General features: G+C 41.7%; 1 protein-coding gene across 2 annotated transcripts in view; it reads right to left on the bottom strand.

The window, feature by feature from the left end:
* Snx4 (sorting nexin 4) overlaps positions 1–16931 on the bottom strand; it is a 53075-nt gene that overhangs the window by 12731 nt on the left and 23413 nt on the right. The window contains exons 6-7 of one of the 2 annotated variants that reach the window (XM_051149818.1): positions 12281–12336; positions 4982–5054 (exon numbers count right to left, since the gene is read on the bottom strand). The exons of the other annotated variant lie outside the window; for it this stretch is intronic. Coding sequence (XP_051005775.1) covers positions 4982–5054; positions 12281–12336 — 129 coding nt within the window. The remainder of the gene's footprint in view (positions 1–4981; positions 5055–12280; positions 12337–16931) is intronic. 2 annotated transcript variants of the gene reach the window in all.

The following is a 16931-nucleotide window of genomic DNA, read 5'->3' as shown; positions in this document are numbered from 1 at the left end:
CCCGTAATAATCATGCTTAGTACAACAAATCAAGAAAATACAGAAAAGCACTCTCCAAAACTTTACCAAACACAATCAGAGAATGAGTGGGCCTACCATATTTACCTGTGTTTGCAGTCTTTCCAGTCAGTTGTTAATTAACTCTGCCCAGCATGCTGGCACTAGCTTTACTGACACCACATGATATAGCTGTTTAAATCAGAGTCCATAAGCTCCTCTTTCATAGCTTTTCCAGTTTATAATGCTATAGAAATCATCTCCGAGAGGCAACCTTTTCCCAATGTATGCCATACAGAAGAGGGCACTGGATTCCCTGGAACTAGCTATGAGTTTGCTGGTAACCAAACCTGGGTCTTCCCCAATAGTGCTCTTGACCTGAGCCATCACTCCAGATTGTTTCCATCAGAAGAAATCTGACAGTGCAACCCTGACTATCCACCTCCCCTCTGCTCTGGAGTAAAACACAGATAGCCTTTCTGAAGAAGTGGTTATCCTGACATGCTGTTACGTGGCAGACACATACACAGCCTTTGCTCCTGTGAGTTCCCTAACAGATTTCCACGGTTCTGAGATTTAAAATTCTAGCTGGGCCTGGTGGCACATGCCTCTAATTCCAGCACTAGAGGGGCAGAGGCAAGTGTGTATCACTGAGTTCAAGACTAGCCTGGTCTACAAAGTGAGCCCTAGGCCACCTGAGTCTACACAGTGAGACTCTGCTTCAAAAAAAACTAAAAAGACTCCTGATACAAGTGGTTTCCAAAGGAGCTTCGTGTGGTTTTCTTCTACCACCCTCTTGCCTGAGCTGCAAACACCAGGTACTACTGTATTTATAAACAACTTGGCAATAAATATTAAATACGGTGTGACTAAAATTTTCATCTTTAGAAGTTAGCAAAGTGAACTTACATTTTTAGAATATTAATAAGGTAATATTAAAAATGTGATTTTTATTTATGTGTATTGTGTCTTGCCTGCATGTGTCTGTGCATCAGGTGTATACAGTATACAAGAGGACATTGGATCCCTGGAACTTGAGTTACAGATGGTTATGAGCCATCTCCCTAGCCCCTGAGTGCAGCTGTCACACAGAACTGGGAAACTACATTAGCATGTTCCAAATCTTTATGTGTCTTTAGGTGATAAGGACATGCCCTCCAACAGGAGGCTCTGTGCCAACCAGAGGGACTCACCGAGCGCCAGTTCTCTTCCATCTTTTGTCCATAACTATCTGTAGGAGGCGGAGAGCATGGGCTCCTGAGGCAGAGTTAGGGTCTCATTCTGGATCCCATATTCATCTACTGGGAGGTATTAGAGCTTATTAACTTTAGTTGTCTATTTTGAGCTATATAAAATGGGAATGAAAGGACCATCCCCCTAGGGTCATTAAGTGAGGCTATCCTAACACACTTTAGCATCAGTGCGCAAACAACGGTCAAGAAAAATTTAAGTGTTAGTTTTCACTTCCCTTTGCTTTACCTCACAAAACAAAAATGCCCTTACTAGATCTCATTGCTACAGGCACTCACTCACCCATGTGACAAGAGTTAGCACCTACTATGTGATGGGTAAGCACTAGTCCCTTTTCTAGAAAACGAATTCTCAAAGGTTACAGTATTGGCCTGGTGTGAACAGCAGAGACCAGTTACAAACTCAACCTCTTGGCTCTAAGGCCACCTGCTTTGCTTAAATAATTCTGTTTGATTTGTGTATTTAACTCATACCTAGCTGTAATATAACCTTTACCATTTCAGGTTTTAAAGGAATTTTCCACAACAGAAAAGATAAATACCTCTCTCTGTTTATACTTTCATCTGTTTATAGCTTACCACCTGTCATCTTTTGTTTGTTTGGTTTGGTTTTGATTTTTTTCAAGACAGGGTCTCTCTGTGTAGCCTTGACTGTTCTAGAACTCACTCCATAGACAAAGCTGGCCTCAAATTCATAGCGATCTACCTGCCTCTCCCTCCTGAGTGATGAGATTAAAGGAATGGGACACCAACACCTGGCTTTACCACTAGTCTTAAGCAGCATCTAAGCCAGTTGTTTCTCAACCGTCCTAATGCTGCAATTGAAGTTCCTTATGTTGTGGTGACCAATAACTATAGAATTATTGTCATGCTACTTCATAACTGCATTTTGCTACTGTTATAAATCATATCGTAAATATTTTTGGAGACAGAGGCTTGCCTGAGGGGTTATAACCCATGGGTTGAGAACCTGACCTAAGCCATCTTCTACAGTTGACACTAAATTGGGGAAAGACTGGTTACATGGATCTTTCAGTGTGAATTTTTAAGCCTATGTTAATGTGGGTCTTTAACCTCACGACCTTATGTCACGTCACTCTGCTGTTACTGTCCATGTCTCATGACCTTTATTCTGATTTCAGAGCCCTATCTCAAAAACCTAGTTAATCAGAAGGTATCACATGGTTCCACTGATACAGTGAGAACTTCAACTTGATTCATACTCAATGTATAGAATTTCAAGGTAATCAAAAATCTAGAAATGTCTCCTCACCAGCCAAAGCCCTTTCTAATATTCAGTCCTTGCTCGCAAGGATTGGGATAACTGAGAGAGCCACCCGCTCTAGTTTGACTTTTTTACTTAGCACTTTACAGTATATTTAAGGAGTCTATTATGACTTGGTAGTTTCTATTATGACTGTGTTGGAATCTTGGTCTTCAGTGAAGTGTGTAATTTTAAAGAGGTAAGGCCTAGTGAGAATTATTTATATCTTTGGGGACATAATTCTGAAAGGATTTAATTAACAGGGGATAGCAGCAAATACCCACTGAACATGGACTGTTAACAAGGTGGGCCCTTCCCCAGTCATTGGCTTCCTGGGATCTCTACTTTTAACACTCACACACGGTCACACCATGATGTCATCTGTCATGTTGTAACTCAGCCAGAGGGTTCACCAGAGACTGAACCTACAAAATTATGAGCCACAAAGTCTCTTTCTTTCTTTCCTCCCCACCTCCGCCCCACAGGGGTATAAGTATTGTTTAATTCTCTCTTACCTTTAGTTTTTTGTTGTTGTTGTTTTTGGAGACAGGGTTTCTCTGTGTAGCCTTGGCTGTTATAGACTCACTTTGTAGACCAGGCTGGCCTGGAACTCACAGAGATTTACCTGCCTCTGCCTCCCTGCGTGCTGGGATTACAGGCGTGTGCCACCATGCCCGGCTCAAACCTCTTTTCTTTACAAAGGTAAAGGTATTTTGATATACAAACAGAAAAGAGACAATACAGAGCCCACAAAGATTAACAGCTCAGCCCACTTGAGGAAAGGTTTTCTTCCTCTAATCAGCCTTCTTTCTTCTCCCCCTCCCTGTGTCCTACTCTTCTATACTATTATGGAAAAATTCAAATATACAGAAAGTATAGGAAAGGGGGAATTCAGTGCTAGAGTATTTGACTAGCACTCATGAGGCCCTGTGTTTGAACCCCAAGACTGGGACAAACAAAGAATACAGAGAATTGGAGAGATGGCTCCACAGATTAAGAACACTGGCTGCTCTTACAGAAGACCAGGGTTCAGTTTCCAGGACCCACATGGAGGCTTATAACCATCTTTAACTCTAGTTCTAGGGGATTCAACACATTAAAAAAAAAAAAAAAACACATATCTTAACAAAAAAAGTATAAGCCAGGCGTGGTGGCGCACACCTTTAATCCCAGCACTCAGGGAGGCAGAGGCAGGTGGATCTCTGTGAGTTCGAGGCCAGAGCCTGGTCTACAAAGTGAGTCCAGGACAGCCAAGGCTACACAGAGAAACTGTCTCAAAAAACCCAAAAAGTATAGAGAGCAACAGTGTACCTCCATCCCTCCTAGAGAGCAGAGGAGTGTACGTGGACTTCCCAGCACCCAGCTTCAAGCATTACCAGTTGAAAACTGGCCCCACATTGTCTTCATTGGTGGGCTCTTTTATTCAATGTATTCCATCTCAGGAGCATTTCAGCTAACATATGGTATTACTCCAGACCTGGTGACCTTCTCTCAGCTTCTAAGGTTTCCTCTGAGAAGATTATTTGACAAGTTTCCAGGTGTTCTATTTACTGAAAAATATTTTTCCACACGTGCATTACAACCAACTACAAGCTGGGCATGGTGGCGCACACCTGTAATCCCAGCACTTGGGAGGTTGAGGCAGGCAGACTGCTGTGCGTCTGAAGGCCAGCCTGGTCTACAAAGCGAGTCCAGGTCAGCCAAGATTAACACAAAGAAACCCTGTCTTGAAAAACCAACAACCAAGAAGAGACTCGATACCCTATGAGCATATACAGGGGGAGGAGGTCCCCCTCAGTCACAGTCATAGGGGAGGGGAGTAAGGGGAAAATGGGAGGGAGGGAGGAATGGGAGGGTACAAGGGATGGGATAACCATTGAGATGTAATATGAATAAATTAATAAAATAAAATAAATAAATAAAAGAGAACGTTAAAAAAGAAAAACAAACAACCAACTACATGTCCAAGCACAATGCTGTTCCCATCCCTTTAGTCATGACAGACCAGTATCTTAAGTGAGTTTATTCAGTGGGACGTAGGAGCACAGACAAAATGAGGTGTGGTGCTCTATGCAATGAGGACAGCTACATTCAAGCCAATCCAGGCTGCTCAGCAAGACCCTATCTTAAAGGACTGCAGACACAAGATACCCTAATATCTATAAATTATTCCACAAAGCTTCAAAAAAACCTCAAAGGCTGAGGAATTATTCTCTGGAGCCTAAACTCCTACATTGTTTACATCCCACTCTGAAGTGACAGGCCTTTTGATAAGGGGTCAAGTCAACGACACCATTACACACCAGGAGGAGAATAACAGGCCCAAACTGTTCCTAACAGAAACGGCTTCCCACTTCTCTGAAAAGGCAGAACACACTAGATTTGAATGTAAAATCAGTCGTCCATTTTAAGCACCACCCACTGCTTAGACAACACGGTCTCTGGAATGGCAGAGCTCTGGGTTACTCACAGCTCTGACTCGAAGGAGATGTGCGATGACGGACTGCAGCTCATCACTGTAGTGCTTCAGCTCAGTAAATCTCCTGAAATGGGACACAAAGCATCACAAACAAGCAGTCCAAGTTAGTACACAAAATGACAACTCCTTAGAATAATGAAACTCATTCTATTTAACTACATCCTGTCCCTAACCATTACAAACCAATATGAACAGACAAATATTCTAAAATAAAACAACATCAAATACACACACACATTGAAAGCCAAGGAAAGATGCAAACTTCTTAATCTACATCACGGGATTGAGGCAGACATAAAATCTGTGGTTATGAAAAATTTTTTTCACAAACAAAACCAACCCCCTCAAAAGAAGGAAAAAATTTATGGTGCTGAAAAATATATACTGCAATCTAATAGAAATCTCTAACATTCTTAATGGTTTACAGTAACCTTTATTTCTCATTTTCCATAAAGACACTAAGATTTTTTAGAAGTATTTATTTATTACATATACAATGTTTTGCCTGCATGTACATCTGCACACCAGAAGAGGGTGCCAAATCTCATTTTAGATGTTTGTGAACTGCCATGTGGTTGCTGGGAATTGAACTCAGGACCTTTGGAAGAACAGACAGTGCTCTTAACCTCTGAGCCATCTCTCCAGCCCCAGTTTTGTTTTGTTTTCTTTTTTTAAATAGACTTATTTATATACTTTATCTCATATGAATGCATCATTTGCACCTTCAGTGCCCATGGAGGTCAGAGGAGGACATCAGAAGCCTTGAAACTGGAGCTAGGTGTGACTGTAAACCATTATGTGGGTGCTGGGAATCGAACCTGGGTCCCTCTGGAAGAGTAATAAGTGTTCTAAACCAGCCCAGGACCAAGATTCTGATGTCACTCTCCACATAGATAACAGAAGCCAGCAGGTAGGAAGGACCTCCCTTTCACTCTGCCTGTCAATTTAAAGCTTTCTCAAATCTACATTATCTCATCCTTTAGAATTGGTTTCCATCCTATGCTCCAGATTCTACACCTCACGCTATTTCCAAACTTTTTTCCTTAATTAATTAATTCTTTAATGTAGGAGTGCTCTGTCTACTTGTATACCTGCACACCAGAAGAGGGCATCAGATCCCTTTATAGATTGTCATGAGCCACTATGTGTTGCTGGGAATTGAACTGAGGACCTCTGGAAGAGTAGCCAGTGATCTTAACCACTGACCAACCTCACCGGCCCTTCCCAGTTTCTTTTTACTACAGTTAACTCATTTTACTCTCTACTCAACTTTCTTCACCCATATTTAGATATGGGTGTGAAAAAGTACTGAAATGTCTGTTTTAAAATACCTACTGATGGGACTGGGGAGATGGCTCAGAGGTAAAGAGCACTGTCTGCTCTTTCAGAGATCCTGAGTTCAATTCCCAGCAACCACGTGATGCCTCACAACCATCTAGAATGAGATCTGATGCCCTCTTCTGGCATGTAAGGGAACAGGCAGGTAAAAACACTATATACATAATAAACAAATCTTAAAACAAAACAAAAAACATTTATTTTTAGAGCCGTGTGTGGTGGCGCACACCTTTAATCCCAGCACTAGGGAGGCAGAGGCAGGCAGATCGCTGTGAGTTTGAGGCCAGCATGTCTACAAAGTAAGTCCAGGACAGCCAAGGCTAACACGAGAGATCTTGTCTCGAAAAAATAAAATAAAATAAAATAACTACTGACAGGGGCTGGAGAGATGACTCAGGAGATAAGAGAGCTTTCCAGAAAAGCAAAAGACTTGAGTTCAATTCCCCAAAACCCACATAAAAGCCAGGCATGACCTTCATGTCTGTAACTCAAGCAATTGTAGGACATACATGGTATAGCTTATTGGCCAGCAAGACTATGCAAGCGGTGAGCTTTAGGCTCAGTGAGACACTGTCTCAAAAAACTCAGGTGGACAGTTATAGAAGAAGACCAATGTCCTCTTCTGGAACCTGCACACATATAGTATATACCATGTACATACAAAATACACACACACACACACACACACACACACACACACAAAATCTGGGAACAGTAGCTTATGTTTATAATCCCTCAGTACTTGGGAAGCTACGACAGATGGCTCATTGTGAATTGAGGCCAGCCTGTACAACAGACGAAGGTCCCATCTTTAAAATAACACTAAAAAAATTAAGCCCATGCCACTACTGAGGTCTCTTACTGGGAGAGGAGTGTGAGAAGCCACAGAGGTGCCCTGGCACTCGGGTCTGATTAGAACATGCTCACCCTAGGATTTCAGGTGCTGGTGACCCTCAGATTACACTCTGGAAAGGCTCATAGTGTAGTTGCAAGGCCTAGATTCTCAGTCATTTTCTCTCATCAATCTTTTAATAAATGTATTCATTTTGTGGCTTATTCATATGACTTTATGTTTACGATTATGAATGGTATACTACCACATTCCAAATTCCTACCTCTAACTCAAAACTCTCTCCTAAACCCAAGCTCTACATCATCCCCTGAACAGCATACTTGTGGTTACTTACATATCCAAAGTGTGTGAGCTATCTCTCCCGGGCTCATCCCAAATGTAGTCCATGCTCCAACAACAGTCTTACAGAGTGACGCCTGAGAGGTCTCTGTATTTTGTCCTCATCTCCTTCACCCTATGCCCTCTGCTATACACCCAGCCTATCTGTTCTACTCCTCAAATATTGCCCATATCTGTTCACACTGATCTGGCTTTTCTGCTAGTATTAGCACCATTGTTTCTCACCTGGAATTCTCTTACTGCCCTGACTGGTTTCCCAATCCACCTCACACACTCTAATCTACTGCCCACTCAGACAATTTTTCTAAAGTGTGTGTGTGTGTGTGTGTTTTGAATCCCTCTGGAACTAGAGTTACAGGTGGTTGTGAACCACTTAACACAGCTGTTGGGAACCTAACTCAGGATCTCTGGAGCGCTCTGAAGCCTCTTAACTGTTGAGTCATCTCTCCAGCCCCAAAGTCTAATGTCTTTAATACAGCTTAGGAAACTACACAGAGCTCCTGCACACACTCGCTAAGGCTCATCTCACCAGAAGCTGCTGGCAAGCCTCAGGGAATCGCCACTGACTGAACAGCCTCGGCTACACTAGGTCCTCTCACGGCAGTGCTTCTCATCTAAGGAATAACTCAGGCATTAAAGGGCTGCAAGCATGAGTCAACCCCTACAAAAAGAGATGCTTATACCCCTGAAGAGAGGCAGGAAATGGACTGTATAATTTTATTTACATTTGTAAAACTAAAAAATCTTAGATTTTTGAGATACCAAACTCGGGGGAAGAAAACAAGAATGGACAGTCAGGGACAGAGTGAGACTTTTCATCTATACTCCTCCATATACTGCTATCTACACACGTACCTGACAACATATTAGAGCACAGTACAGTCAAACCATTTTCAGATGTTTAAATTAATTTTTTTATTTTTTATTTTATTTTTAAGATTTATTTATTTATTATTATGTATACAGTGCTCTGCCTGCAAGTACACCTGCACACCGGAAGAGGGCATTAGATCACATTACAGATGGTTGTGAACCACCATGTGGTTGCTGGGAATTGAACTCAGGACCTTTGGAAGAACAGGTGGCACTCTTAACCACTGAGCCATCTCTCCAGCCCAAATTAATTTTTTAGAAAAGGTTATTGTCCTAAGCAGCTGCAAAGGTCTTTATGTTTAGCTAGTAGCATTTTCCTATGGGAGCTAATAATCGCATTGATCCCTGAGTGAGCAAATGTTGGGGATGAGCTAGTCAGCCCTGTCGCCCTTGACCGAACTCCCTCCCCACGGGCGTTCTCAACGTCTCTCTTCAATCTGAGCACTCCAAAGCACACACACAACTTGCATCAGCTATTGTCTATTTCATATCCCTCTCATATTACCTAATGAATTTAGTCTTCTCTGTCTTATCACACTGAAAGAATTAAGTCATACAAATTCTCTTATGCTTTTTTTCCTCCCCTTTTTAAGACAGGCACAGTAGTGCACACCTTTAATCCCAGTACTCGGTAAACAGAAAGTTGGCAGATTCAAGCACAGCCTGGTCTACACAGTGAATTCTAAAAGAGCTAGATACATAGTAAGACTGTCTCCCCATACCCCAGAAAAGATTTACTCAGCATGTGTGCATGCGTGCATGCGTGTGTGTGTGTGTGTGTGTGTGTGTGTGTGTGTGTGTGTGTGTGTGTGTGTACACCACCTCTCTGTGTTTGGTGTGCACAGAGGTCAGAAAAGGGCATGGGATCCCCTGGAACTGGAGTTACAGATAGTTGTAAGCCACCACGTGGGTGCTTAGGTATTGAGCCTGTGCCCTCTGCAAGAGTAACAAGTTCTTTAACACTGAGCTGTGGGCCCTTGTCTGCTGGGACATAGGTGAGCATACTCCCCTGCTGATAACGACCCACCAGACCCAAATGTGTTAGAAAGCTAGTTCCTTGCAGACCCTAATCCCCACAAAAGGTGTCAAAAGCTAGCTCTTTGAAGAAAAACATATCAAAGGTGCCCTGAAGACAAGCCCCCCCCCCCAGGTGTCCTGGGAGTGTCTCCAGTACCTTTAGTTTAAAAACCCAGAGGCTGGAAGGTTTGGAGGGGCATTCCCCATTTCTTCTGCCCTCCTCCCCCACTCCCATAGCTCTCTGTTCTTGTCTTTCTTTTGTCATTAAGCTTAGTGAATTGAAATCTAGCTCTTTTACTCTTGACTGTCTTTATTTTAATCAAGTATGGTCTGGCCTTTCACAAGTCAGAGGCTCCCTTCTCCCTCTGGAAGGGACACAGATTTTTATGGTTTCAACCCTGCTGAGCGTGGCTGCCCTGTGCTCCCTCCCTGCCCAGAAGGCCTTCTTTGTGACCAGTTCTCAAGACAGAGCCTTCTTCAGCTAGTCTCCAGAAGGCTGAAGAAAACTCTGTGACCAGATTCTCAGCCCAGCCTCTAGGAGAAAGGAACCCACACTGAGCCATCTATCCAGGCCATACTTACACCTAGTTGTACAATCTGTAAAACCAACCATCACCTAAAACAAACCCCCAAAGAAAAGGAGCTAATGTATTGTGAGTCTATGTTACTAAAGAAATCACCCATGCCAGTTAGCTCCCAACCTTCCTCTTTCAGCTTCTGCCCTTGTCTTACTAAAGTGCCCTGAGCCTCTGTATTATTAAGGTTTTTAATTTGTTCTATTTATTACTACTGTATGTCTGAATGAATGTGAGCACAGGTGTACCATGGCATACATTGTGGAGGCCTGTGAACGTCTAGATTTTCCTGACTCCACATCCTAATTTCACCATAAAAGTGCTGGGATTACAGATGTGCGCCATCACTTCCAGCTTTCCTACGTGGGTTCTAGGGATCAGGTAGGCTGTCAGGCCTGTGTGGCACACACTTTACCCACTAAACTACACTGCCGGCTCTTACCTGATCCTCTTAGAGAGAACAGCTCTATACTGATTTCTATCCACCCATCTACTCTAATCTCAGCACAGGAAAAAGATTGAAGTAAATAATCTGGAATCTCAAAGGATGTGAGCAAATCACAATTAAATATTTGACGGTGTGGTCTTTCCTTTAAAAGAAAATTTTTTTCTTTTTTCTTTCTTTCTTTCTTTTTTTTTTTTTTTTTTTTTTTGAGACAGGGTTTCTCCGTGTAGCATTGGCTGGCCTCGAACTCACAGCGATCCACCTGTCTCTGCCTCCCGAGTGCTGGAATTAAAGGAGTACACCACCACTGCCCAGCAAGAAAAATTATTTTATATATAATAAGTCAATGTTTTTTTCAGGCAAGAAAAACTAGCAACTAAAAAACACATAGTATGAAACTTCCTGGCAAGGTTATGATAAGCACAAGGCTAGAATTGTTTGTTTATACAAAAGACAAACTAGTAGATTTTAAACTAACCAGTTAAAGCCGGGAAGGTGGCACACACCTTTAATCCCAGTACTCGGAAGGCAGAGGTAGGTGGATCTCTGTGAGTTCGAGGCCAGCCTGGACTACAAAGTGAGTTCAGGACAGCCACGACTGTTACACAGAGAAACCCTGTCTCTCCAAACAAACAAATAAATAAAAATAACTAGGTAAGGGGGCTGGAGAGATGGCTCAGAGGTTAAGAGCATGCAGGCACACATCCAGGCAGAATACTGAATAAATTAAAACAAAAAACTAAACTTGAAAAACATGTGACTTAGCAGGGGCGAGGGCTGGCAGTGACACAGCACACACCTTTAATCCTAGCACTCGGGGAGGCAGAGGCAGGCAGATCTTTGTGAGTTGTAGGCCAGCTTGGTCTATAAAGTGAATCCAGGACAGCCTAGGCTACACAGAGAAGCTCTGTCTCAAAAAGCCAAAACAAACAAACAAAAACAAAGCAAAACTTCAATGGTTATCATTACCACTTTCTAATTACCAAGACTTTTAAAACATTCATTTTTTTTTTTAATATTCAAAATTTACATTAAAAATCAAGAAGGGCTACAGAGCTAGCTCGGGGGCATAGGGCTTGCCTAGCATGTAAGAGGCCCTGGGTCCCTCCTCACCACAAAACAAACAAGCAGAGACATAACTGTTAATTTTCTTTGTAAGTTCTAGTCAGACATGACATGTTATCAAGCAAACTATGCAAATCTGAGCATCATCTGACAAGAGTTTGGCCTACAGAGAAATTAGTGCTGAAGGACTCACTAGAGAATCTAACGCATCGCCTAAGCCTGATCCCTGAAAACAAAATAACCGTGTCTTCCTAAGGACCTGCAGCTACAAACCATGCCCAGGTAAGCATGCTTTCTGTGAAGGAGCACGTGACGCAGAGCCAGGCTGCCCACCACTCAGACTGAACACACCGTCAGTCCTCCTATGGCAGCCCCAGACTGGTGATCATGAGGGACTTGGGCAAACGCAGCCCTTACCCTCAGTTGTTAGGCACACATACATATAGAATACATAGTTTTTAAAAATTATACACACTTGACAAGCAGTCACACAAGAAAAACTACAGGAAATTACTTTTCTCATTTTTCTGATATCTTTAACATTTAATGAATCTTTCTCGGAGAAAAAGCAATAGTCTGATTTACTAAAACTTCAGATACAACCTTAAACTAAAATCACCAAATTCTAAAATCAGTTTTAGACTTTAAAAATATTTCACTAAATGTGAATTATTATTTAAAATATTTAGCAAATTAAGTGCATACATTCAGAAATGAAAAATTAAATAGATTGATAGGCACCATTCAAAACAACATTTCAAACTGTTATTAAAGCAAAGCCTTACTTGTCTGGGTTTTTCACTCTGAATGTTGCATTAAGCGCTTTTAACCTGGAGTCTGCCTGGAAAAAATAATTTGTTGACTTAATACAATTATATTTCAGGGTATAAAATTCAAACAGTTTTACTTTTCCTTCAGACTTAAAGTGCTCAAATATGGTTCTCTTTATATCACTTGTTGTAAGCACATTAAACATATTAAAAAGAATAGCTTAGTAATTCCTTCTGAGAACACTACACAGGCACGCTATACATTAGGATGAATATATGGCCTTCAGTGACTCTGAAGCACTGCAAACACCAATGTAATGACATCAGCTCTGTATATGGTGAGTCACAGGATTTTACTTTCTCTAAGCCTTGCCAGAAAAGTAATGATCTGCACGGGTAAGCATGACCCTGCTGCCTTATGAAGATCCTGTGTGTTCTGGGTAGTCTTCAGATGGAATCTAAACAATGGGCCTTCATTTTTCTCGTTATCATAATCAATGTTTCAGAAAAACTAGGAAAATACCTTCATTAAAGCAATGCTATGCTAAATAAAGAGAGCTAGCTGGTATCACATTACTATATAGCTAGTTCCAAGTGTTGAAGACACCTCTTTCCTTTTGGTTTGCTTTGGGTTTTGAGACAGGATCTCCAAGTAGCCCAGAGTGGCTATAACTCCTGACTCTCTCTCTCTCTCTCTCTTTTTTTAAAGATTTATTTATTTATTATATGTGTCTTTGTGCTCTATCTGCATGTACACCTGCATGCCAGAAGAAAGATTCAGCTCACATTGGTTGCTGGGAATTGAACTTGGGACCTCTGGAAGAGAAGAACTGCTGAGCCATTTCTCCAGATGGAACTCCTCACCCTCCCTCACAGAAGGATTACAGGTGTGAGGCAGTGGGTCTGGCTTACCAGATAGCACATCTTCTCAATTTATTTCTAGATAAAGATAAATTTTCTTTAAGAAGAAACAGAGAGGTAAATACTAAGTAAGAATTTCATTGCCAAGAGATGTATACTTAGCATATTTAAATGCTAAATTTCTACTTAAAACTGAGCCAGGCATGGTGATGCACACCTTTAGTCCTAGCACTTGGAAGGCAGAAGCAGGTGGACCTCTGTGACAGCCAAGGCCACACAGTAAAACCTTGTCTCAAACAAAAATAATAATGATGATGACACAACAACAAAAATAGAAAGAAATCTAAGTAACCTTTTTGTCTAAGGCACAGCAATTAGTGCTCATCAAAAATAGTTTAATTATAAATCAATTTCAGAATGTAGTTTGAGCCTCGCACGGTGGCGCACACCTTTAATCCCAGCACTTGGGAGGCAGAGGTAGGCGGGTCTCTGTAAATTCCAGGCCAGCCTTGTCTACAAAAGTGAGTCCAGGACAGCCAAGGCTAAAAATGGAAGCCCTGTCTCAAAAAACCGAAAAAGAAAAGAAGAAAAAACAAAACAGAATGTAGCTTGAAAATTTAAAAAAATCTCCATCCTCCACTTATGTGGTGGCGCACACCTGTAATCTCAACACTCAGAGAGGCAGGTCTCTGTGAGTTCGAGGCCAGCGAGTCCATGACAGCAAAGGCTACACAGAAAAACCCCTTCTCAAATAAAACAAAAAACAAAGCAAAACAAAACCAAAGGACTTCCCAGAATACCTGACTAAGAAAATATTAAAAAAACAAAAGAACGACAATCCACAGACTCAACTCCTACCACCCCCAGAGCCCAGGGATCTGCACAGCTAATGAATACTGAAAAGCTTAAAGACTTACTCCTTTCATTTTACGTGTATGAGTGTTTTGTCTGTCTGTGTGTATGTGTGCCACACACATGCCTGGTGCTGAGGTCAATAGAAGACTAGAAGTGGAGTTACAGTTGGTTTGCGAGCATCCATGTGGGAGCTGGGAAAAGAACCCAGGCCCTCTGTAGAAGTATTATGTAAAGGCACTGTATGACTGCCTTTTGTTCTGTGACTACAAAACTCACGCACCCTCCACAACACATCATACTAGGCAGCCCAATTCTGTGTTCCCACGCCATATTTGCTCACGTTTGGCTTAGAATACTTTTGTGTTTTGTGTTGTTAGCCACTATGCCTGGCTGACATCCATCTTAAAGTAACTCCAGAAAAATAAACCCTGCTGTCTCACTAACAATGATCACAGTTTATTCCTTTTATGCTACTTATCACTATTCAATTTATTTTTATTTAAACAATTTACCATCTCCGCCCTCTCCCAGCCCCCTGCCAGACAAGGTTTCTCTATGTAGCCTTGGCTGTCCGGGAACTCATTCTATAGACCAGGCTGGCTTCAAACTCACAGAGATGTACTGGCCTCTGCCTCCCTGAGTGATTTAACATCTCTCTCTCTCTCTCTCTCTCTCTCTCTCTTTGACACACGGTTTCTCTGTGTAGCCTTGGCTGTCCTGGACTCGCTTTGTAGACCAGGTCGGCCTTGAACTCACAGAGATTCCACCTGCCTCTGCCTCCCGAGTGCTGGGATTAAAGGTGTGTGCCACCACGCCCGGCTCCGATTTACCAACTCTTAACACCACATTACACACACCTTTAGAACATGCCGGCTACCAAGAAGAGACTTGATACCCTGTGAGCATAAATACAGGGGGAGGAGGTCCTTTCAGTTATAGTCACAGGGGAGGGGAGTAAAGGGAAAATGGGAAGGAAGGAAGGAATTAGAGGATACAAGGGATCGGATAACATTGAGGTGTAATATGAACAAATTAATAAAATATATTAATAATAAAAAAAAAGGAACATGCCAGCACAGCACTTAGAGGAGTGAGTACCTCACATACTGCAGGTACCCACAATGTGGAATCTCAGAGACTAACAGGGGGCCTAAGCTTTGTCTCTGACATTGCTTGTTCCAAGTAAGAGGAAAAGTCCAGATTCTTCTGAGTCGGCTTCTGTTCATTTAGACTAGGGCACACACAGCAGTGAGTACTCTCATAAAGGTAACTGAATGCCTGCACTGCACTAGCTTATTGTTCATTACTCTAGAGACAAGCCCTCTGCTTTCCTTTCACTGAATTACATGCCACGAGGATTTATATAGACTCCAAACACCAAGTGAGGCTTGATGAGGAACACTTTATTTCTAAAATTATAGTAGTAAGCCATGTTAGGTCTATTTGAACACTGCAGAACTCAATGCTGCCTAATTATATCTTTCAGTGATGAGAGGATCTATAACTGCTAGATATACGAACTTCATCTAAGTTAAATGTGACCCTATTGTGTATGTATGTGTGTGCACACCTATCTGTGTTTATACCCGGTATCATATATGAATGCATGTGGGCATATATATATATATATATATATGCACTGTGAAGCTGTTCAAAAAGATCCCATTTCCAGCCACGGTGGCCCATTCCTTTAATCCCAGCACTTGGGAGGCAGATGGATCTCTTGAATTCAAGGCCAGACTGATCCACAAGGTGAGTCCAGGACAGCCAGGGCTACACAGAGAAACCCTGTCTCAAAAACAAAACAACAGGGGCTGGAGAGATGGCTCAGTAGTTAAGAGCACTGGCTGCTCTTGCAGAGGCGCTGAGTTCAATTCCCAGCACCACATGGTGGCTCACAGGCATCTGTAATGAGATCTGGCGCCCCCTTGTGGTGAGCATGAACACAGTGTGCTCATATACTCATATAAACAAATCTCTAAGAAAAAAGAAACAAACAAACAAAAACGAACAATGACAAAATAAAAAAAGAAGGAAAGGCATGAAACAAAAAGTATTCATAGCAAAATAAAAGGTGGGTGTAGTAGCACACGCCTTTAATCCCAGCACTCAGGAGGCAGAGGCAGGCGGATCGCTGTGAGTTCCAGGCCAACCTGGTCTACAAAGTGAGTCTGTAACAGCCAAGGCTACACAGAGAAACCTTGTCTCAAAAACCTAAACAAACAAAATAAACAACTCAAAATATATGTAGTCCTGAAATATCTCCTACTTCTTTCAGTATGTAGCTTATTATTATTATTATTATTATTATGAATTCTATGTATTGTATTAAATATTACCTCTCAAATACTCTTAAAAATTAAGACTCAAGTTTTTAACCATAAGGCTATGCAAATACCTAAGTATTTTAAAAGCCACCTGGTCATCTGATTTAAAGGACCCTGTAAACAACACATTCTATATTGGGTTCTCTGTTTTTTGGAGACAGAGCTTCTCTGTGTAGCCTTGGCTGTTCTGGACTCGCTTTGTAAACCAGGTTGGTCTCGAACTCACAAAGATTCGTTTGCTATGCCTCCTGAGTGCTGGATTAAAGGCGTGCACCACAGCACCCAGCTTGGGTGCTTTCTTAATGTCACCAAACTTGGAACAAAAACTAAGTACTAAGGACAGATAGAGAAGTAAAGTGACTAATGACTAAACCAGTGATTAAAAATCTTATTATTTATAGAAAATTCACCCAAATAACTTGATTTTAATCTTGTATTTCTTTACTTGTAATATATCTTATAATATTTCTCAAAAAACTTCCAAAATATGAATATTTTTTAAAGTTTCAAATTATTTCTAATCCATCCGTAAACTAAACTTACATTTCCTATAAGCACCAGCAAGTGCTGAATTAATGATCAAAAAATTGGTAAATCAAGCCAGGCGGTGGTGGCGCACGCCT

The sequence above is a fragment of the Acomys russatus genome, chromosome 8, assembly GCF_903995435.1.
Source record: "Acomys russatus chromosome 8, mAcoRus1.1, whole genome shotgun sequence".
In the NCBI taxonomy this organism is placed as follows: domain Eukaryota; kingdom Metazoa; phylum Chordata; class Mammalia; order Rodentia; family Muridae; genus Acomys; species Acomys russatus.
The sequence above is the reverse complement of the archived record's forward strand: the minus strand, read 5'-3'. Positions and strand labels throughout refer to the sequence as shown.